The 24,307-nt window shown below is 39.5% G+C and overlaps 2 protein-coding genes across 3 annotated transcripts in view; one reads left to right on the forward strand and one right to left on the reverse strand.

Moving 5' to 3' along the window:
• LOC111874273 (periodic tryptophan protein 2 homolog) overlaps positions 1-18,402 on the reverse strand; it is a 29,659-nt gene extending 11,257 nt beyond the window's left edge. Inside the window, exons 1-10 of one of the 2 annotated variants that reach the window (XM_023869634.2) lie at positions 18,287-18,402; positions 16,933-17,045; positions 14,500-14,594; positions 12,446-12,574; positions 10,807-10,924; positions 9,443-9,759; positions 8,524-8,719; positions 6,478-6,685; positions 5,500-5,648; positions 3,795-3,942 (exon numbers count right to left, since the gene is read on the reverse strand). In XM_023869634.2, the coding sequence (XP_023725402.1) occupies positions 3,795-3,942; positions 5,500-5,648; positions 6,478-6,685; positions 8,524-8,719; positions 9,443-9,759; positions 10,807-10,924; positions 12,446-12,574; positions 14,500-14,594; positions 16,933-17,045; positions 18,287-18,304 (1,491 nt within the window). In that variant the 5' untranslated portion in view covers positions 18,305-18,402. Of the gene's footprint in view, positions 1-3,794; positions 3,943-5,499; positions 5,649-6,477; positions 6,686-8,523; positions 8,723-9,442; positions 9,760-10,806; positions 10,925-12,445; positions 12,575-14,499; positions 14,595-16,932; positions 17,046-18,286 lie in introns of both variants that reach the window. The other variant, XM_023869633.2, reaches the window with a different exon arrangement.
• A 639-nt stretch (positions 18,403-19,041) lies between these two features.
• LOC111874274 (V-type proton ATPase 16 kDa proteolipid subunit) lies at positions 19,042-22,808 on the forward strand. Its single transcript, XM_023869635.1, has 3 exons — positions 19,042-19,255; positions 20,612-20,801; positions 21,047-22,808. Exons 1-3 carry the CDS (start codon positions 19,177-19,179, stop codon positions 21,249-21,251), a joined length of 474 nt encoding a protein of 157 aa, XP_023725403.1. The 5' UTR covers positions 19,042-19,176; the 3' UTR covers positions 21,252-22,808.
• Positions 22,809-24,307: the final 1,499 nt, after the last annotated feature.

Genomic DNA, 24,307 nt, shown 5'->3' on the forward strand with positions numbered 1-24,307 from the left:
GCGTGGCTGATAAGGCTGGTGCTTTGATTAAGTCGTACCTTGCTGATAGGCATCAGAGAGTTGTTGTGAATAACGGTCTGAGGTACTCAGAATGGGGGGAAATTAAAAATGGAGTCCCCCAAGGTTCAATTCTGGGTCCTTTGTTGTTTTTGTTGTATATAAATGACTTGCCCTATATCATATCGAACAAGTCCAAACCCATTATTTTTGCTGATGATACTAGCATAGTCATTACTAACCCTAGGTCTGCTGATAATGAATTCAAGGCTTCTTTAATATTTAAAAACATAAATGACTGGTTTCAAGATAATTTATTGTCATTAAATTTTGAGAAAACACATTTTATCGAATTTCTGACTAAGAACCGCCAGCCAATGGATATTCATATTGAGGATGATGATGATCGGATTGTTAGCACTACAAATATTAAGTTTCTGGGGCTTATTATTGATAACACATTGTCTTGGAATGGACATGTGGATTGGTTAATGTCTAGACTGGGCTCCACATGTTACGCGATTAGAGCCCTAAAATCTTACATGTCTCAGGGTACATTAAGAATGATTTACCTTTCTTACTTCCATTCAATTATGACCTATGGTTTGGTTTTTGGGGGTAATTCCCCTAATAGTATTCATATCTTTAGGTTCGCAAAAAAGGGCAATTAGAATTATAATGAACTCTGGGAACAGAGATTCATGTAGGGAATTGTTCAGGGAACTGGAAATTTTACCCCTTCAATCTCAGTATATATTTTCTCTTGCAATGTTTGTAGTTAATAATAAAGATCAATTTCAGTTAAATTCTGAGTTATATAATAGGAATACAAGATATAATAATAAATTCCATTATCTTACATGTAAGTTGACTGTATTTCAGAAAGGAGTGTATTACCATGGAATTAAGGTTTTTAATTGGCTTCCTCCTAATATAAGGAACCTGGCTCAAGATGTTAAACATTTTAAAATTGTTTTAAGAAGATTTTTGTTGATGAACTCGTTTTATTCCTTGGAAGAATACTTTGATTGTAAATTTGACTCCAATAATTAACTGTGATTATGGTACTGAATAACGTAATGAGTCTTATATTGTTATTTCTATGTAGTGTTATTTGTATTATCAATGACTAATTCCTTATCCTATATGTAGTGGATTTATGGAATGTAAATAAATGATGATGATGATGCAGTTAAAACAGTGTCATTAATTTTTTCACTGCTAGTATGTTAACTAACTCTCAGTACCCTCTGTGCGGAATTATTTTTGAATAAATCTTTTATAAATGATTTAAGTGCAAATTATGAAAATTTGTGATAAAATGTAACTAATCTTACCTCAGACAGGGAAGAGGCATCAGAAGTTGCAAAAATGTTAAATTATTCAGTATTTTTCACAGGGGAAAAATTCATTTAAATCAGGGTTGTCCAAGATGGCCAAAAAAGTACATAATTCACTATCCTAGTCTTATCACTATGTCTCATGTTGACCAAAGTCCACAACTTTATTTAAAAATATTATGGAAAGCACTGTGCACTATATGAAGTCATTTTTACTAGTCCTGTGAAATACCTGCTCCTCATGACCACAGAGCACGTGCCTCACTGTGCAGATGCGACCTTTTACATTTCTTAAGCTACAGGGCAGAAGAATCCAGCCACTGAAAAGAATGATGCTTCATTACGTTCCCAATAGTTAACTCTATGCACCCGCCAAGTTTGAATGAGATTGGTGCAAAGAAACCTGAGAGTTGAAACTCTAAATTTGCAATACAGGTTTTGTCGATCGCAGCAAGGACGCCATGTTTTTCAGAGATCGACATATGTTGACCACAGCAGTGTAAGGGTTAAATAATATGAACTGAGATTTTCTGGGTGGTGATGTCTCGTAGGTGAGTACCAATGTATCAGAGGAACACACTCATATCTTGACAATACAATATTATACTGAAGATGGAGGCATTATGTTCTGCCAAAACGTTGGTAACTAAAAGACTGTATGATATCATAAGCCAGAAGACTATACAAACTTATGAATTAATCAGCATGTTAAGAGTCTGATGATTAACCTCTGTAACAAAACCTGTCAGAGGCACAAGACAGATCTGTCACGCGATGCCATGTATCAGAAGATCAGAAGTTCGCACTGCTCTCCTCAGTCACAGGGAAGTATGAACCACCTACCCAATCCTCAAAACTCATAACCCACAGTTGTATAAGAACCTGCTGACACCAAATGATTTATTCTGCTAACAAAACAAACCAAAAGCTTAACCCTTTCACTGTTAGGCACTTATGCAGCGCAGCAACCCTGTTAGGTCAAGTATGTTCACAATAACAGATAAAAAATTCATGGGATATTTAGTGAATGGATTTCTAATACTCTCTTACTATCAGCATTCATAAGAAATTCCACAAAACCATCACTCATGCTATGTATGTATTTCCTTTGTAGTTCACTCTTTACCTGCCATGATCGAATTAGATCACCTTGACACAGCGCACTGAAACTGCCACAGCTGAAGAGATCAGGTAGATCTTAACCACGCAGTATAACATTTCTGTCATAAGGCTGTTTCAAATGTGACACACCAATGTTTGTAGGAAAGAACAGACTTTCATTCTAGCTATACAAACGACTGTTCGAAGGCAATCTACGTATTACAGGCTGGCATGTGCAACTGCATTCACTCCCATGCAGCTTGGCATTTCTAGTGAGTAGGTTTCGGTGGGGCAAGCCAATCAAGGGCAGCCATGTGTATCAAGATGTCTTCCATCTTGTTTGTTACTCACACTGCTGAACTTTCAAGAACTTGTCATCATCTGCTGGTGGGACTCCCTCATATGGGACAGCCATGAGATGGCAGCAGCATTACATTTTCATCACCTGACCATATGACACCAACAAACTGCCAGGAGCACCTAGCAAAAGCACTAATGTTTATGCTGTGACAATGACTGGGTTAATGATGAAAGCTCAACCTAGCAATGTGAAGTTCTGAAGACAGTAAACATTAGGATTACAGTATTAAGGGATGTGACACAGTAGTTAGGTAGATGGATAAAAATGTTTCTGAGTAATCTACTGCTTCAATTTACCCCAAAGATGGACACAGCAAACAAACAACACAGCTTCACATCCCAGAACACTGTAATTTCCAGAGGGTGACTTAGTTTGGGTGGTGATTTCTGGTACCAATTCATAAAGAGGTAACCTCTCTGCATGCAGCAAGAGTAAATCAATCACTTGAAGTATGCAGCCCCTGGGCCCACACCAGTTTCATGACAGTAGCACAGTCGGGCCCAAACATTTTGCGTCTTCATTATACAAATGGATTTCTGGCATTTCAATAGTGTACTGTTTCTTGGACATCACTCAGACCCTACTCTAACAACACTACACCGTGGAGGTTGTCTGATGACTAGATGAACTGTAAAAATACATGTTAAACCACATCACAATGAAAATTTAAAAATACTGGTTGGAGCTTTCTGTGGTCCAGCATCAGTTTAGTTTGCCAGGCAGCCCCTTAATACAGCTTCAAGGAGACCACCAAGCAGAGATGGCTTTTGTAACGCTTTTAAGTGCAAACACTGTGCCCTGTTCACTGTAGCAACACTAGCATATTATGTTATGATCGGTTATCTCAGTGTTTTGGTAGTAGCAGCAACCCACCATTCAGAAAACTGTTTGGTCCAGCTACAATCTGGTCTTGAGGTTGCTGGACTGGAGATGACTGACCTGTATGAATTTCTAAGTTTCAGATCTGTAGAGATAAGCAAACAAGAGCTGAATACCTCCAACAGTCGGCCTATCTTCATAGACCACAAGTAAATTTCGAACACATCATGGCCACCTGCAGCCACAAACTCTCCTGTTGAATCCATGGCCACACAGGCAAATTGAGCTGGTCGTGGGGAAGCAAATGTGCGGAAGTTACGGTACCTGAAAATTAACCTTCATTTAATGTCAACTGTTCATGCAGCCAACTCTTGAGAAGCTAACAGTCGCTCAGATAGTCAGGATGTTCACCAGTCTTTATGAAACCTGTAGCTTCATTAAAATGTTCATGTGGTCCCTAACCTGAGCCAGACAAATCCAATAAACACACACCCACACCCTATTTCTAACCTACGTAAAAGGAAGCTTATCAGATCATCTTGCTATCTGTGTGTCTGTGTATAACTCATGAAAGCCAGAAGAGACAGTCGTTACAACACCATATAAACACATATGTGATGTGTAACATTACGTTTGAAAGCCAGAATAGTGAATTCAAAGACATGCCATGGAGAGAGTCATTACTAGGTAACAGCTCAGTAATCAGGTTCTCCAACTTTTGGGTTGTCCTATTTTTACATCTTTGGGACAGACTGCAGAGAAAACATTGCCTCTGACAATTCCTCTGCTGTTAGCCAACTTTCCCCATGTGTCTGTATGTGGATCCACCCTTACTGTTGCTGAGTAACGGTGTGGATGATAGGCAATGGCTCAGTAAACATTACCATGGCAACGAACACATGCTAGACACATCATTTCCTATGTGGCCTATACTGTATCAAAGGATAGCAGCAATAACTTCTTCCCAGAACTTCGCTTTCAAACTTTTGTTCTAATATTATTCTGCCGTCTATCTCCAGGTCTTCCAAGTGGCATCTCCCTTTCAGGTTAGTGGTCAACCAAAATTTTTTATCCATTTCATCCATGCCACACCTACCTTATCCAGATTAATCTAGCATCATAATATTTTATAAGAGGCACAAATAATAAAGCTCCTCATTATGCAGTTTCCTCCAGCCCCCTTTTGTTTCGTCCCTCTTAGGTCCAAATATTCTCCTCAGCACCCTGTTATGAATCACTTTCAGTTCTTACTGTGAGACAGTAGGCTTCCTTCACATGTGAAAAGAAAGCTACAGTTATTGTAGACTTGCTGTATATCTGACAGGAGATGGGAAAACAAAATGGTAGCAACCATACACGAAACTCATTAACGTTTACAGAATATTCCTGGTGCATGCATAAGAAAGATCACTGAGCTAGCACCTGTCCTACAGTCCATAGAGTGGCACAAGTGTAGTGTCTCATCAACATCTGCTTATTTTACGGTACAGACATTTACTCATGAGGGAACCAATTCGACAACAGAGTCAAAATGATTCTATAAATTGCAAACTTGTTCACACTGCAAGCGCTAAGTGTTGAGTGTTCCATACAGCACAAGAACTGTTTCTCAGTCACTGTACTGGTTAAATGGTGGCCACATGAAGCACAGTCATGTCTGTGACTGACCATAAGTTCATTAGACAAGACATTTCAAACACAATCAACAAAGAAGAGGGAGAATAAACGAAGTTGAGCAAAAAATTTAATATAAGGACAGGGGTAATGGAGAAGATTTTCATATGCCAAGATGATCCAGAAAAGGGTTGGAACAAAATGAGCAAGACAAGAAGCTGAAGACAAGCGGAAGGAGCAGAGGAAGGAATAAGTTGATGTGCTCACCTCATCATATCATATGCCCTAACTGTGCCGTCACGAGATGCCGAGACAATGAACTTCCTGTTGCGGCTAAACTGTACACCAGAGATGCTTGACGTGTGCTCATGAAATGTCACAAAGCAGAACCCTGTGCTAGTATTCCAAAGCTTCACCTGTGACAGTGAATAGAGACAATTTTAACATTCAGCACATCAAAAATTACATGTGTAATATCTTCAAGCAGACACTGACACCTGCTCATTCTACATGGTATTCTTGTTTCTCATGATGATTAATACTAAGATTACAGTCTTCTGGGATGTGACGCTGTGTAGTCTGGCTTGCATGAAATGTTGGTACTTGCCTTGCACCAAATTTCAGAAGTGTATCTACACAGATTCACATATAATGATAAAATAATTTTAAAAAAACTGTACTGTGTGTTCTCATTATGAGAGTACTTTTCAATTTAGATTAAATGGCTCAAAGTGAGATGCACACCTTTAAGATCCATTATCACTGCTGTCAGGATCGTACACCGCATGGTACCAGTTCCCAGGTTTAAAAAACTAAACTCCACGGCCCGTAGTCTGCAAGCAAACAATACCGACTGAGCAACCGCCGTTTGTCGGCAAAGTTGGTGCCAACTTTTACAGATAGAGGGTGTCACGTGGTCAGCGCAACAAATCCCCATGATCGTTAATCTCGGTTTTCTACATCAGAGCCAATATTTCCTTGAAATAGCTCTTCAATTATCCTCACAAGGCTGAGTGGACCCCGTTCCAGACCCACTACTTCTCAGAAAATCTGGTAGCGCCAGGAATCGAACCCAGGATCCCATCTCTAATACGTGTAATTATAATAATCTCTGAAAACTGCTCTTGGTGCAAACATCCTTCACACAAATGAGAGCCATTTAATTTAAAGTATAAATTTCAAGTGAAGTAAATTCAAACTGTGTTATTTTTGACTGAAGACTGCACAATGTCGTTATCGGCTCACCTTGCCGTCCTCCCCTCCAGTGACTATATACTGTCCATCTGAGGAGTAAGCAAAGGATGTCATATTGTTGAAGTGGCCCTGCTGTTTCATGATGTATGTTTCACTCTGCCACTCCCATACCAGCAACTGCCCCAGACCAACACACCCCAGAGCAACCCAGTCTCCGGTATTGTTAAGTGCTATGGATGAAATGCACTGGTCCGAGATACTGAAACGGGCAAATCAAGAGAGAAAACACGTTCAATAAAAAGCTATGACACATGTTCTTGTTTAAACTTTACCACTTGTAGATGCAGACCAGTGGAAACTGGTGACTGCAAAATGACCACACTGATTTCCAACATTTTAAGCCTGCATTCCAAACTGCATCTACTGTCAGAGCTGTAATTTCCAACTCACAAAAAATGACTGGGATTACGGTCTTGTGGGGTGTAACATCACGTAGTCTGAGAGACAGGCACCAACTCTTCTGGAACACAATGCCTCCATCTTCAAGGCAGAAGTAAGCTGAGTTATAAATGGGAAGAGAAGGAAGGGTCCCAACTTGGGCCATGAGCAAATCAAAAGAGAATCAATGAAAGGCCCATTTTGTCATTGGGAAGGAAAGCAACACATATAGGATGAAGAAAAGCGGAGAAAGAGGTAGAAAAATGTGACAGACTCTTGCATTATCCGCACGTGGGCGGATCACAAAACTTCAGAATCCCTTAGTTACTGATTACAGTTGACTGCAAGGGCCTCACTTATACAACCCGATTCATTCTGAAGAGGCTATGAATTAATAACTATCCATCAGGCAGATGAGTGGACAGGCAAGCAGTGGATCATTGTTGCCAAGTTTCATTTTCATTATGTAGGATTTGAGGTTCTCACAATAATGGTTATGAAGAGTTCTATCATCTGGGATATAAGATCATGTAGTCCGCTGAATGTCAAGTGATGTATCGGTGGAACAGGTCAGTTAACTTCAAATGATGTAAATGGGGCATTAAATCCCAGATGACAGAACTCTTTATTTCCATTTCTAAACTGCTACAGGATATCAATTCATGGTCTTCTATGAGTCTATCACCCCGTGTTTAACAGGGATGCTTTATATTGGCTTTCAGTAAAGCACACACCATCTAACCCTGTTGCAGGTTTCTATTTTATGATTTATTATTGATTTTATTGCTCTATGCTTTGACCTTCATGACTTTCTTCTATCGGGAAGATATTTGTCTTGATGTTCAGTGACAAGTAAATAATAATTAACTTATTCTCGTGGTTCAATGCAGTATGGAGGGTGGATTCTTCTAGGTTTTTGGATAACTCATTGTTTTTAATTATAGCACTGCTTCTTGCTTCTATTACTGTGAATAATTAACAGTTAATTGCAAAAGAAGAGTAAGATGCAGTGGAGAGAAAAGAAGAAGAAGAGATTTAATGAAAAACATACAATAACTGTGAAATTTGAGATTCTCAAGGCAGTGAATGTGACGAGTGCTATCTCCTCCGATGTGATGTCTGCAGATTTGTAGATAAGCACCAAAGTTTCAGAGCAATCTGCTGTCTCCAATGACAGTGTCACAGAGGCAGTACATTCCCGCCAAACATCACTACTCATCTACCATGCTACATGGCATTACGTCACAGAAGACCACTATGTTCAATATCCTCAGTTATGTCACACTGTTATCCTGCAAAGCATTTAAATACAAATACTGACAATATGAAATTTTCAAGCATGTGATCTTTCACACAGTCACATAAAAACAATATCTGATACCTATGTAAAATTAAAAGCAAAGTGCCTAAGAAGAAAATCAAGATCAAAATGGAAACAGGAAGTTAGGAAAGACGCCACAGAGAAAGAAGGAAGAACATGCAAGGAAACTGAGGAGGAACTTAGTTGTTAGATAAGTGACACAAAGCGGACATATCTAATAATGAAGAGCAAGAGACAAAGGAAGTTCTGACATCCATAAATTTTGAATTCCTCAAAGAACATCTAAACTGTGTCTCTGTAGAAGAAGAATCCGCTAAGTTGTCAAGCAAAATGAATACCTCAGTGAGTGAATGTGATTGACCTCTGGAAGCTCGTGCACAAGGAATGATCCATTAGAGAAGCCAGTGATGAGGATGTGTGTCTCCTTGTGGTACGCAGCACAGGTCAGCTTGACCTCACGCTCCTCTTTCATGAGGTCACATAAGTAGTGTCGTGCAAGGCGCCTGTAGAACAGTTTGTCACTGTTTGTTGACTCTGCTAGCAGGCAGAAAAGTTGCACAATGTAACCTATTAGCTCCATCAATGCTTCATTCACCTACTTGGCAGCCTCTTGTATTTGCCACTGATATGTAAATATGTCTGTCGATCAAAACAACTTTATACTTTCAATAAATAACTGATAGAATCAAACTGTCAATAAATCAGTTTAGTTTATTATAACATTTTCATGCTACATGCTCCAGTCCTTCATGATAATTATCAGGCACTCATAAACAACAAAACGTATCCATGTTCATTACTGACCTGTGCAGTGGGGTGAAGTATATCTATGAAATGTATGAAAATTTCTGCCTGTTCGTTCTATGTACTTTAATGGGCAATTGTTACATTTTAAATGGCAAATACCACTCTTGTTAGAAGTATCTGTAATGCTGTGACTGTACTTCCAATAACAGCATTATTTGAACGTAAACTTACCTGCAGCTAAGGCCGTGCCATAGCTCAAGCAGTTAGTCGCTGGATTCCCACCGCAGTGGCCCGGGTTCGATCCTGGGTCTGGTCAAGTGGGATCTGTGGTGGACAAAGTGGCACTGGGATAGGTTTTCTCTGAATACTTCAGTTTCCCCTGCCAATCTTCATTCCACCAATTGCTCCACAATCAGCCTCACCTATCATCTGGGGCTGGTACAATAGGCCAGAAGTGGCCGCAGTACAAGGGACTTAGTCCCACCCCACTAGCAATAAAAAAAATAGTACCTGCAGCTACCTCTTCTACTGCATGGTTTTCCTCAGCTTTGGAGGTGTCTATATCATCTTCACTGTCACTATGGGTCTCCTCACGCTTCTTCTTGACAGGTGGCTCCCATGGCTGGAGTGAATCCATGTCAATACTGCACTCCCACACGCACACCTGTCCATTGCGGCTCAATGTTGTGAGATCTAGGGATCCCTTCTCAAAGAAGCAGGCCACTATGCAGTCTGTATGGCTTCCCAAAGAATATACCTTGAAGTTGGCAAGCTTCTCAAGGCTGTAGAGCTTCGTGCTCATATCCTTTGAGCCAACCGCCAGGACCCTGCCGGATAACAAAATCTCAACCATTTCCATGCTGAAGCTTAAGATAATATTGGGTAAGGACATGCCAAAGCATATAATATGTATATAGGCAGAACAGAAAGGGTTAACATGTATCAGTCAACAATCAAATGTTTAAGAGACTGCATTAATGGTGACAGCAAAATCAGACTAATTAAGAGGTAAGGCAAGCCGCAAAAGTCATAGCAGTCCCTGGGCTTAATCAATCACCTTGCTATGAAGCTGCAAGAGTGAAGATATAGCTCCAAGCACTCTTATACTTGACAGTACACAGAGGGGGTTAGCTATGCGTGCCAGCAGCTTACTCCCAAGGAGAAAGGATGCTAGCTGGGCCCTACAGACAGTCTGGACACTGTTTCCTGTTCACCATACTATGCTATTACAATTAATATGTTGTTGGACATTATCCATCATCTTGTCTGTTCTTAAAAAATTGTCCTGCTTCTTTTTTAAAAAAAACAACGTTTCAGTGACTGGATTCTGTCCCCGCCTTCAGGTAAAACCTACTCAGTTGGGTCCAATAGACAGACCCTCGTTGGCTACCGCCAACTAGTGCTGAGGTCAAGAAAATGTGATCTATATATCCACTCCCCCATATGTGTTCATGGTGTAGTGCTTAATTAATTAAGCACAGGGACAACTTTACCTTCACATAATAAATGATTGATTAAGTACTTCAACCTGTGTTGTAAATCACTGCATGGATCTGTATATTTCATCAACTCCTAATCACTGAATCATAGACTGTCAACATGACCCTAGAGAAGTTACTAATCTTCCTGAGCTAAACCACATCAGACCCAACTGTTAAAAAGAACCAATTCCCAAATTTCTGCAGGATTATTTCACCCAAGGAACTCCTACTGACATCTAGAGAACCCCTCCAATTAACTCCTAGTCCTACCTTAGAGGAAGTAATGTAAATTCCCTCCAGAAAGCAAATCACACTTGAACGTTCTACCAACCCAACTCAACACCACGCCACCACAGATAATGTCATACCAAAGTGTCAGTCACACAGGTGTACCTTGAATCTGAAGACCAATCCATGCAAGTTATTTCATCAAATGCCCCATGGAAAACTCGTTCCATTATAAATGGGTTGAATTCCCCACTGTGGGGTCCTGGAGCCTTGAAGACAAAAACTGCAACATACAATGCTTGAAAACGTTAACACACAACAATTAAGTGACACATACAAAGAGAAGGGATTCAAACTTTATAGCCCCTTATTGGCATTATGGAAGATAGATGGTGGCTGTCAGAGAGAGAAAAACATCATGCCAACGATACTAGTGGTCCAGACATCATTTCCAAGTTTCTAACTTGCCTAGGCTGTTTCCATCAACTCTCTGATTTAAGTTTCCACCAAATCTGGGCAATATGACTTGAAACACCTTCATGCTGATCAAACTAACTGTAAGGGGGTTGTCTGATATTATGTCACATTTGGTATTGCTGGGTTTCTAGCCTTTGTCCATCTTCTGGTACTGAGAATCTGCAGATCGAAAGGTGGGGAGGGGCATACTCAGATGTTTCAATTGAAAAATCTCATCACTGTACCAGTGACTGAGCTACCACATAGATAATTCCCTACCTTTTTGCCTGAACATGGACAAAGATCAGGTTTCTGGAATGTTGTGCTGTTTGAAATATTAACATGATGGACAGATTGAGAAACCCAGTACCACTGTTACACTTACTGACTGCCTCTTCACTGAATGTAGTTCACAAAGACAACAGAATTCCTCTGTGGCATGTTCTGTAGTTTTATTCTGCTGGAAATAAGCATCTCTTTCCTTCATGTTCATAAAAGTGCTCAAAAATAGATTCCAAATTATTGTTCTAGACTAATACTAACCAGAAGTTCTGCACAGAACTGATCACCCACTTTAACTTTCATTAGTATTTGATACAATACAGACTATATAGAAAGCACCTAATCCAATGGTTTTAGTATCGTTGCATGTGTATCCATTGCTGCAGGAATATGTTTACCAAGCCACTGCCTAGCAATAGAGGGATACACACAAATAAACAGGCAGCAAGATGAACTCTTAAGCCTCTTTTATTTTTTTTTTTTAAATTAAGGGAATTAGGCTAAAATACCACAGAAACAACTCAAAGAATGTCACATCCTTTTCAAATGTTCTGAACTCCTTGAGAACATAACCTTCATCAGCCTTTTCCAATCACAGGTACCATGGCGAATTAACTCTTCTGCATGGAACAATGCCCTCAGTATTGCAGGTTCATATCATACGTCACCACTACATAATCAAAAATGCTGGAAACACTACTGACAATGACTGTCCTTCGATTGTCTGAATGACTGATTTCTAAGGAACTTAACCAAGCATGTTGGCTCACACAGTAATGCTTCTTACTTGTATCTGAAAGGTTCAACTGTTCAATTTTGATTAGGACACTGACTATCCTTACTGAGATGTTTCACTGTTTCCCTCTGTCCCTCTAGTCAATTGCCAAGACAGTCCCGTAAAAAAGGCCATGACTGTTTCCTTCTACATTCTTTACAATTCATCCTACTATTTGATGCTATATAGTCCGAGATAGTAAGAGCATGATTAAACAAACCACAAAGAAATATGACAATCTTCATGTACCAAATTAAACTTAACAGATGTTTTGCTGGTACTCTTACATACCACTGTTATCCTTGCATGCTGCAAAGTGCTTGCCATCTGGACTAAAACGCAGGCATGAAACATGACGCTTGAAACGGTACTTGTGGATTATCCTCTGACTCACCATGCTGATCAAATGGGCTTCACCCTCTGGAAATATGCAGAAACACAGTGACACATCTGGTGTTTACAATCCACACAAACCATGCAAACAGACGGTAATCAGTTTGTACTGGCACCAAAACAAACTTCAGGCACATATGCCTTGTTATATGAAACCATAACTAAACTTGTAACTCTCACAGTGGTGATCACTACAACTACAGTCTTCTCTGACATGACACCATGCAGTCTGGAAGAGTTTGCAACGCTGGAGGTAAAGGCAGCAGGTTCCTCCAAAACACTGGTACATACCGACCAGATTACATGCCATCAGTTCCCAGGAAACCATAAACACTGAAAACCTTTCACCCAAAAGCTAGAGAAACTAAACAAACCAACCAACCACCCACACCTATCTCACTAATGTTTTACTAATTGTCAATAGATTTTCTGTCAAGTGCAACAATGTATATTTTNTTTACTAATGTTTTCTTTTATCTTCTGGTCTCAGCCTAAAGAACTAAAGTTCAAACATATGAAACGTTTTTGTCTATTGTTTTACATCTGTGAAATTTGTTTCCCATTCCAAGGAACAACATACTTTGATGGAAGAAAAAACAGTTAGGAAGAATATCTGGATCAAAGAGAGAATAAGTAACATGAGTCTGGAGAAAAATGCATAAACGGGAGCTTCATAATCATAATACTCATACAAGATACTAATATATGTGCACACAGACAAGTGCATATCCCAAAGACTGAACTTACGGATGGAAGCAGAGCCGTTTCATCAGCAATTTTTGAGACATCTGAAGATGACCAAAGTTGGTTGAAATATGTGATGTGCATACACCAGTGATGTAGATAAGATTTTAGTGTTCAAAACTTCAAAAGGTTTTAAAAAGCAAGTTGCATGTGAAACTGCTAATAACTAACAGCAATAAATACAGTCCTCTTGGGTGTGAAAACCATGGAATCCTGTCGGAGGTTACCCATGGTTACACGGTATCAAACCCTAGAAGAATGCAACCATTATATTCACTCTGATGACCTCAACATGTCATACAGAGGCCAGTGATTGAAGTTAGCTCTTTCGAACAGACCCAACAGAGTAGGTGTCTTCCACCCCTCACCCGAGGATGGAAAAAGGTCCGATTTCCAAAATGTTGTGTTCTCTGTGGAAGTCCAAAACCCTGTCATCCTGAATCTCATACAGTTCCTTCCACAATCGAATATGGTCATGTAAACAAAACCTCATTCCTGTGATTGATACCGCAGATGACCATGCACATTGGCCTGGTCTGTTGCTTCTCAGTGCTGGTGATGGAAGAAAGCTGTGCATTGGTAGAACAACAACTGACACAGATAACTTGAGTATTGGTGCTATTCTGTCCAAGAAAATTGCTACCTGAACTGTAATGAGATTGAACAGAAGCTCCTTCAGTACAGGAACATCTACCTACCAGCACTATGACACCGTAAGATCATGACCAATTTCTGAGAAAAAATTACAAAACAGGGCAGAAGATATTCTTTGCTTACAGAAGCTGTCGGTTCCTGTTTTATATCTTCTGGCCAGTTTATATGTGATCATAAGGTCAGTTTCTATGTTAGCTCTTCAAACCATTTCTAACAGTTCTGCAAATAAGTTTCTATGCTCATTCTGAAGGTGAGGTTCTATGTCAGGTCCACATGCCAGTTTCTACGTTACAGCTGTAGATCAGTTTCTGTGCTTGGCATACAGAGTTTCTGTTAGGTGTGCACAGTTTATGGTAGGTCCACAGTTTCTGTGCCAGGTTTGCATAATTTTTACCCTAGGTACACTGACGACTGTCTATGCTACATCTACAGGTCAGTTTCTAAGTAAACTCTGAAGAGCAATTTCTATGCTAGGTTCAGAGGCCACTTTCATTATACTAAAGAGCTGCTTCTAACATTAAGAATCTTACCAAACAATTACAGGTTCATCTCACCTTCATTGACTGCAATAAGGGTGCAGCCATTTGGTGATAAATCAAGGGTCGTGTAATTAAAACGGCCTTCAACCGGGAGAGTTGAAGATTTGTTGCTGTAACAGAAAAAAAATAAAACCCGTTACCACCATCATCAACATCATTCATAGTATGTAAAGCAAGTAAAGCTACCCTGTACCAGGCCATGAAGGCCCATAGGGTTGGGAGACGTTGAGGGTCCCACACTATCTAGACAATTGGCTCAAAGATGGTGGTAAGGTTGTCAGCCTTACACGTCGGGTACTCATTTCTGTTAGAGGCTGAGTAAACCCCAGGGCCTAGTGTGGCTGGAAGTATTAGGTCAACTGAAAAAAATCCAATGACCTCATCGGGACTTGAACCGGCGACCTTACTGACCTGTATGACTAAGGAAATGCAAAAAAAAAAAGGGAAAGTCCAATTTACGAGTACAGCCACATTTTCCAAATTATTCTCTGTCACTCTGGGTACCACCACGTCGTTCATGATAATATATTTTATAGCAAAAAATATGGCACTCTGTTTGACAGACACTAACTGAGATCAAATGGGAGTACAATGAGACAGTACATCAGCTATTCATAGACTTCAAGAAAGCCTATTATTCAGTTAGGAGGAAGTACTGTACAACATTCTCATAGAGTTTGGGGTACTCATGAAACTGATTAGGCTGATTAATATGCATTTAAATGAAATGCATAGTAAAGTCTGTATAGGTTTATACACATTTACTTCTGTCTTAAATAAAACTCTATTTACAACTACTCTTTAAAAATAAAAACTAAAGATTAACGATTACAAACTGGAAATTAAAACTGCTACACGTTTCGGCCATACTCGACCATACTTAAGACAACTATCCAACTTATCAAAATTGCTACACTGTATTTTAATTGTAATTAAGATTAATTATTTCCTAAATTTAAATATTCTGACATTTAGACCCACTGCTAGGGAACAACTCAGTGAACAAGGCCACAATACATGCATGCCACAATAAAACCAGTGTTGCAAGAGATGTTTTCTATGTGAGTTCACATATATCCATTGCTAGGCAATGGATGTGTTTTCTGTGCTGTGGTTTGACCTGAGACTATGTAACGAGAAGCCAAGAATAACTGACAGCGTGTCAGGCAGTGATTTGTGAACTGTTGTAACCAGATGTATAAGGGTCCAATAAATTTGATCATCAAAACCAAAGCCCGTCTTATTAATCATGCAAACTTCAGATATGTGAAAATATTTCTATGTTTTCCATTTCCATCATCCACTTATTAAAAGACATTTGTTTGAGGTCACTCGTTACATTTTTACCGACCCAGTCTATTGCTAGGCAACCGGCCAACACAAAAATAGAAGGATTGCTGGAGGCGGCATTTTCTGTTGGGTCCGCTCTGAGGTTATATAACGAGGACATCAGCTGAGCTGCAGCCAGTTGTTAGCAGTTCAGTTCAATTCAGTTGAGTGAAGTGAAAGGAAGTAGCTGGTTGGTGAGTAACAGAGTTCAGTTGTCAGTTCAGTTGAAAGTCGGCCTGTGAAGAGAAGACTCCACCAGCCTGGGACCCAGTTAGTTTTGACAAGAGTTCTGCATGGCCGGCTGTAACAAGAGGACCTGAGCGCGGGAAGCTGAAGAATCCCCCTCGGAAGAAGCCATTGCTAGGAAATGACTAGTGGAGACTGTAATAGACTGAAGATGCTAGTCTGTGTGTGTCAGTGATCTGTAAAGTGTAGTTCAGAGTGGTGTATACAAGTGGTCAATAAATCCATTCAGCAGTCCATACCCCATCTATAGTCACACACCCCTGGAGCATGAAAATATTAAAATGGATCTTAGAGAGATAGACTGATATGGACTGGATTCATCTGGGTCAAGATAGGGACCAGTGGAGGGCCCTTGTGAACGTAGTAATGAACCTTCTGGTTCTATAAAATATTTGGAAATTGCTGAGTATCTGATCAACCGACAGCTTTTCACAAAGGATACAGTTTCATGGAGTCGGTTTGTTAGTTATGCACAAAAGACAACAAGACACTGAAATAAAAAATTAATACAGAATAATTAAATATTCACCAAAATTTTTAAATACCTTATTTTCATCTGTAAATTAAAGGATAACTATATTAAGGCCACAGAAAGAAGTTTCATGCATCAATCCCTTGGGCATCCCCTTAAGATTGTTACAGCATGCTGACCTGTATTTTCCCCAGATATTTAGGCATTCTGTTAACACAAATGTTGGTAGTGATAATCATGTAACACATAATAGAGGACAGATAGACAGAAGCCTCAAACACTGTGATCACCATAATCCAGAGAACTTCTTTATATGGCCTTAGCATAATTGTAACATTGCACAACTCAGATAAAATGTACCAGAATACTGTGATATAAATCCTTGTAACATTTCTTCTTACTTCTTTAAATCATAAATTGCAATTCTGTTCCCCACAGGACTGATGACCGAGTTCCCATCTGGAGTGAAGAGGAGATTGCCCTTCCGGTACACAGTCCCAAACAGATTACAAAACTGCAAACAATATCAAAACATGCCATCATGGCTCATAGTAACTTCCACCTACATACTCCTTTGCATTAATCAGTACTTACTCATTTATTAGTGGGTAAAAATAAAGGTATCCCTGTAACAGGCTGAGGTGGCCCATAGGGTTGTGAGATGTTGAGGCTCCCACATTTTCTCTAGACAATCGGCTGACAGATGTCGGTAAGGTTGTCAGACTTACACGCCAGTCCCCCTTTACCCCCAAGAATATTTCTGGTACTCATTTCTGTTAGAGGCTGAGTCAACCCCAGGGCCATAGTGCAGCTGGAAGGATTAGGAATATTGAAAAAATCCACCTCATTGGGATTCAATCCTGCGACCTTCCGGCTTGTAGCATAGTGCCTCAACCAACTACCTAACGTGAAATACTATCACAGAATTTTCCTCAAAGCGATCGAGAACCTCAGTAAGTAAAGCCAGTTTTCAGACCGAGATCTGAACCTGGGGCCCCCGAATACAAAGCAGGAGTGTTACGTATTTGATCATAAGGTTCATTTCTGAAGTTAAGAATGTGCATGGCTTCTGCACACTCTGTCTCTATGCCCAAGCTTAGGAACTGGATCAGTTTCAGTATTTGAAATACTTTTTCAGTCAGTTATTTTCTAATTATGGTACACTAATGACGCGTTTAAATTGTAAGATAAAGGAGTTTAATTTTTGCATTATGGGTTGCGTTTATACTTTTGCTCAGGAAGGGAAAACATCGCGGCAAAGAAAATCCAATACAAAACGTGACAACACTAGCGACTGCTTCATGATCATAATGAAGTTCAGCAAAGAATAAAACCTGTTAAGTGGCTAAATTTCTACTACCTTGTACTTGCGTTTATGATGGCCCATGTTGACAAGAAAAATCAGTGTACCTGATACACTGACAAGAACATTCCAACTCATTAAGCAGCGCCTACTGTTAAATCACACTGCCTGATACTGTCCTACTCTCACTACTCACCACGGCGAGGTGAGCAAATTAGTGTATTATTACTAAATACCTAATACTATCTGTGTGAGGCATGATTATATATTTTATTGAACCAAGGACGAATAATATGTAGTCATCATTAGTTTGCAATATGTGACATGTTTTATACCCAGCCCTACGGAGAGATGATTGGATCCATGAAGTGAAAAATAAATGTAAATGTAAAATAATTTTCCTACTTTCAAAGTGTAATTCATCTATGTTATAAGCTGCATCATTTACTTACCTTGTAAGCGAATTTCATTATCTTTTATAGGGATAAAATACCACAATAAATAAATTAATTTTGGTAACATTCACACGTGCAAACAACCATATTAAAAACAAAATGTAAATAAACATGCGTCAAATGAACAAACGACGATAGAAATTACAGGCAACCAACATCGAAATAATTCAAACGGCGATAGATTCTACAGGCAACCAACTTCGAAGTATTTCATTCAACATTCACGTGTGTACCCGATGTACTTCTGACATATTCAACTTCATTAACTTTGAACATGCGACTCGATCAATGATACTACGCACTATAGACTCGCTATGATATTTTCTTGACAGTCGTGGCTATTGACATGTTACTAACACTAACTGTACTGTACTAACTGTTGAAAACGATAAATTGCATTTAATTATCTCACTTGTGCTCAAACAATTTATGAACTCCTACTGAATGTTGCTTCTAAATTAAGTATGCATAATCATATATTAGCCTTATGGAAATACAAACATCAGTAAAATATGCAATTTTCTAAGTTTTGTAATCTTAAATTTTTAATACTTTAATGTAATTCTCTTGCCTTGATTATTAATCCTAAAACAAAATAGTGTTCCAGAGATACGGCTGTTCAGCGAGTCTGAGCATGGTATGACGTCACAAGACTATGTTTGAGAGTGATATTTCTATTCGTCTTTGAATTACACAGTACTAGCTGTTAGCCAATAGGAACTCGACATACAATACATGTACACCTGAAAATTTCTACTCATCACATGACCCATACACTTGTGTAGGCCATATTTGACAGTGGGCCGAGTCGTTAAGGAGTGTGCGTGTGTGTATGAAAGTTGTTCTGCTGGGAGATATAAGGAGTCTGTAAATACTCAAATTTTAAAATGCCGATTGATCAAGAACATCCTGTATACGGGCCCTTCTTTGGTGTAATGGGTGCCGCGTCGGCAATCGTTTTCAGTGGTGAGTGAAAGTTCACAGATCTATTGATTGGATTTGTGGGACTAGAATTCGAATTGGTCACATAGGTAAATTGGTATCTGTAACCTGTGGATCCTAGAGGGTAAGATGTGGGACCAGCCAAAGATATATGTAATTATGAAACTCATCACAGCATTTAATTACCGCACCAGATTAAGTCGCGTACACAGTCGCAGTGTTAACTGTTGCCAAATGGCACTAAAATGGGTCATCCTAATTACCATTCTTTTTCCTGTATATCAGTGTTTCATGGGGATTAATATATGTACACGCATGCATACGTACATGTAGATACTTATAAAATGATTCAAGAGTGATGAAGTAGGTCAGGTGTAAAGTGTAAGCAGCCGGTTGCTGTTAACGGCTGGACTGGACAGACTCCTGTAATGTCAGAATGGTTTGAAGTTGTGATAGATAAATTAGCTGCATCATTCTGTACGCACTCAAAGGAACTGATTTTCCATGGTTATTGTCATCCCTACTATTGTGTGGGGCATAGGATGGGATAGGTTTTTAGCGCACATTATGCCTTTCCTGTGAAATGCTCGTCTGAGGAAGAAAATAGATATTACAAGCTCCATATCCCAAAAGTTCTACAACATCAAAAAAATTATTTGTGCAGATTGTTGTATGAAATGTTATAAAATTCATAAACATGATAGTGCTGGAAATTGGCTTTTCATGTAGAATTGGTTGTAGCTGCTTTGAATACATGTACAGTAGAAGCAGAGCCCACTGTTTACACAGGATGTGGTTGCTTCTATGTCAGTATTAAAGTATTTAGTAACTAGACCTTTGTGGAAAGAATAACTGTCAAATTAAGAAATCAAAAGTTTGCTCGTGTTATTAAGAAAAACTGGGAATGAAGATTTATTCAGAAACTGTACCACATTACTTGCACACTTCTTTAATGTCTGTGACTGTTTTACATATTGCAAGAATGCAGAGGGAATATATATATCTTCATGTGTTCTCCGTTCAGTTAAATTTTTATATGAACCATATTTGTATAAAGGGTTCTGTTGTCTGGGATGTAATGCAGTGTAATTTGTTGAAAATCATCCAACATTTCAGAGGAATGTGCCACCTCCATCTGCATGGTCAAGAAATTAAGGTAAGCATGAAATTGTCATGCAAGAACTAGCAACTAGAGCTCAGCTTATTCTTCAATCCTGAAGGTGGAGGTAATTTTCGGCTGAAACATGGGTTGCCTTTCAATGAACTATGCAGATTAATGTCCCAGAAGATAGAACTCTTCATGAACACCACTGTGAAAAACTCAGATCCTACATATATTAGGTTGAGAGTTATAGGGTACATATTTTGAATGTGTTTTAGCCCTGGGTGCGGCATATGGCACAGCCAAATCAGGGACCGGTATTGCTGCCATGTCGGTGATGAGGCCAGAACTTATCATGAAGTCCATCATTCCTGTAGTCATGGCAGGTATTCTTGCCATCTATGGGCTTGTGGTGGCTGTACTGATAGCTGGTGCTCTTGAAGAACCTGACAAGTACTCTCTCTTCAAGTAAGTGAGCTGCCCCATTAATATTCATGTTCGATCAGAAGCATGACTCTTGTGCTGCTTGGTTATGCTTTACTTCATTACTTTTGCTGGTGCAGGAATCTCAGGGTTGGCAACCATGACTGGGATTAACTTAGATGGTTAGAATCTTGGAATAGGTTACACTTTTATCCAGTCATCTTCTAATATTTGCACATTTAAATAGAATTTTGGCATTAAATGTGACTGATTGTTATGCTTGCTTTCAGGGGATTTGTCCATCTGGGTGCAGGGCTGGCTGTAGGATTCAGTGGGTTGGCTGCTGGATTTGCCATAGGTATCGTTGGTGATGCCGGTGTTCGAGGCACAGCCCAACAGCCACGTCTCTTCGTAGGAATGATTCTGATCCTCATTTTTGCTGAGGTGTTGGGTCTTTATGGACTCATTGTTGCCATCTACCTGTACACGAAATAAACTGTTTAAAAGAGTTCCCATCATTCACATGTAAGAAAGATTTGTTGGCAGCGGGTGGAAGTCATCTTGACGTGATGGATCGTGTCTGTAGTTCTCAATATGAGTTGACTTCCAAGGCCAACATCCTCACCTGTAAAATAATTATCATAGCCTAGTTCATTTGGCACTTTAATGGAAAGTAGCACCATTTTTTTTAACAAAAACTGGATGTTTTATGCAAGCATATGTTCCCATTCAAAGATGTGTGTTAATCGAAAGTTGAGCAGCATAAAGTAGTATAACATTTGAGGCTTTCACGGCAGTGACTATGAAGAAAGCAGTCTTCTGGAATATGGCACCGTGTATATGTGGTGTTAACCGACGTTTTGGTTAACACCACATGTACACGGTGCCAAATCCCAGAAGACTGCTTTCTTCTCAGCATAAAATAGTGTTTGTGCATATTGCCGTGTTTTAGGATCCATGCAGCTCTACATAAGTTGTATGTTTGTATTTAAGGGTACTAATTATGATGTTGAATTTTGAACAACACATCTCTTTTGAAGAATGGCATACGAACATAGCTTGAATGAATCTGTGTATACTGTATCTGTCACATCATGTCTTGTGTTCTGTCTGGAGTGAGGAGATTTCCGCCGAATCACCGTTCGCTACAGACGAGGAGGCAACAACGTGTGTTAGTGTCTGTGGTGTCTAGCTTTGAGTGTGACTGTGAAAATAATTGTAGGTAAATAAATAAATAAAGAAATATATAAAGATACTAATAATAAAACTCGGCTGTAGTTGTAAAATATGCAACATAGAAATTAGATAGTACATTTGTTTCCATTGATATTGTTAAATTTGGGGGAAGGAAGGTGTAACTGTATGTGTACATTCCATTTGCTGCCTCTGCAGTTTCGTAAGATGGAGGGGCGAGTGATCGCCATGATGCTGGACATCAACTGTAGACATGTTATGAACCTGACGAACCAGATCGGATTTATCAGCTCCTGAATCATCACATTGCTACATGTGTTATATGTCTGGCCTATGAACAGTCAGTGTTGATTGTTTCAGCTGTAACTGGCAAACAGGATTTCTCTCCTCCATAAAGTCATGTTCAGTATTTACATGAAGTCAACAACAGTGATCTGTGCTGACCAATTTATGGGCCATAGTTGTATCAGCATGTTTGTGAACAAGTCTGTTTCTTATTTTGGGTAGATGTTAGCTATAAATAAAATTGTATATTCACTTTGCATTTACGTATATTCTTGTTTGTTATTAGGCAGTCTGGTCATTTTAGCTTTGGCATATAAATATATATCAAATACAGTGTTGTTTAAAAGTGAAATGTATTCCTGATGTTGGGATTTTGATCTTCCATAATTTTGTCGGATTTTCTTTTTGACCAGGAATATTCGAAAAGCTTCTTCAGGTGTGTCCATATTTGCCACCCAGTTCTGTGTATGTCTTCTGCTACCCACAATGGTTCATGACCTGGTATATGCCTAGCATATGTCTGTTATTGGTGTATGAATGAGATTACAGTGGCAATAAAACTGGAAAAATGTATTTGTGTGATCATTTTCCAGAATCCTGGAATTGGAGCTGAAGTGTACAAATTTGGTTACAACGAAAACCAAGTTAACAAAAGTATTAGTAAACATGGGACCTACCTCTGTGTTCTAGTGGTCATAGTTCCTGGCTATAGATCCAGAGGTCCAGGGTTCGTATCCCGGCGCTACCAAATTTTCTGAGAAGTAGTGGGTCTTGAACAGGGTCCACTTAGCCTTGTGGGGATAATTGAGGAGCTGTTTCAAGGAAATAGTGGCTCCAATCTAGAACTCTGACATTAATGGCTGTGGGGATTTGTTGCACTGATCATGCGACACCCTCTATCCACTAAAGTTGGCACTAACTTTGCCGACAAGTGGCGGCGCTCAGTCAGTATAGTTCACTTGCAGACTCAAGCCATGGAGTTTTTTTTTTTTAGTAAACATGGACATCCTTTGTAAATTTCTTGTATTTCCTACTCTTCTAAGAATCAGATCCTCTTAATATGAATTGACTTGAGGTGAAGTTTGTGAAGGTGGCTACAGCCCCATGACCTGCAGCTACTGCTGGACCAGCGTTGGCCTTCACTGTTCATTGGACTATGTCATAGGATTTCTCCAAAATTGCAGGAGTTTTTCCAGTGTACATTTTCACGGAAGGAAAATATCTGACTGGCATATTAGTAGATACTAAGGGTAATTCAGAGTAGCATGTTCGTAATGAAACAGAAATGTGGCAGGTACATGCTAACATTTTGAAGCATGGAGATTATCTCTAATAACTAGATGGGGCAGAGTCCTTATTCAGAAACGTCTACTCACTCACCGGTTCAGAAAGTTCCTGTCATTTGGGGAGCCCAAAGTTCCGTTGCTAGTTTGCCCAGAGCCGTGTGAAGGCAGTGCACAACGTGCCAATCTGATTGCTAGACTTCTCATATTTGTAGCCCACCCATCTAGGCCAAAGCCCTTCAAGTGGAAATTCATGTAAACAGTTATTAAAAATTCAGTTCATAGCCTAGAAAACACTGCATCCCCATTATAAGGATCAGCTGATTAATGCTGTTTAGATAAATAATCACTGTATATTGTGAGAATCATACAAAGCACAGAAAATGATTGATTAGCTTGTACATAAGGGGTTGAAATATCCCCAACCCTCAATTATGTTTCTTTGGCACTGCAGTTACCTCGTAAGAACTTTCAAAGTACTTGTCAAAGAAACAGTTTTTCAGCCTGAATGAAGTCCCACAGATTGCATCCCAATTGTTTCATTACTATTGCTATCAGTCAGCAGATACTGTACAGTAGTGTCTTTAGTAACTGTCACTGCTTGTACGTCAGTCCACATGATGTCTGGAGTAAGCTCTTTCTCCGGTATGCCCAAACCTAATAAGGTGTGCTGGCTTACACACATGCACCATGGTTGTAGTGTGGCATGCAGTCAGTAACAGTTATTGGTTCTTGGTCACTGCTTGTCTTAACGTTACTATGCTAGCATTTGCCTGGAGGGACTGAGGA

Source organism: Cryptotermes secundus, unplaced genomic scaffold (assembly GCF_002891405.2).
Source record: "Cryptotermes secundus unplaced genomic scaffold, Csec_1.0 scaffold1679, whole genome shotgun sequence".
In the NCBI taxonomy this organism is placed as follows: domain Eukaryota; kingdom Metazoa; phylum Arthropoda; class Insecta; order Blattodea; family Kalotermitidae; genus Cryptotermes; species Cryptotermes secundus.

Coding starts and splice junctions, on each gene's coding strand:
- LOC111874274 (XM_023869635.1), top strand. CDS start 19,177: ATGCCGATTGATCAAGAACATCCTGTATACGGGCCCTTCTTTGGTGTA. Junction 19,256..20,611: donor GTCGGCAATCGTTTTCAGTG/GTGAGTGAAAGT, acceptor AATGTGTTTTAG/CCCTGGGTGCGGCATATGGC. Junction 20,802..21,046: donor GACAAGTACTCTCTCTTCAA/GTAAGTGAGCTG, acceptor GCTTGCTTTCAG/GGGATTTGTCCATCTGGGTG.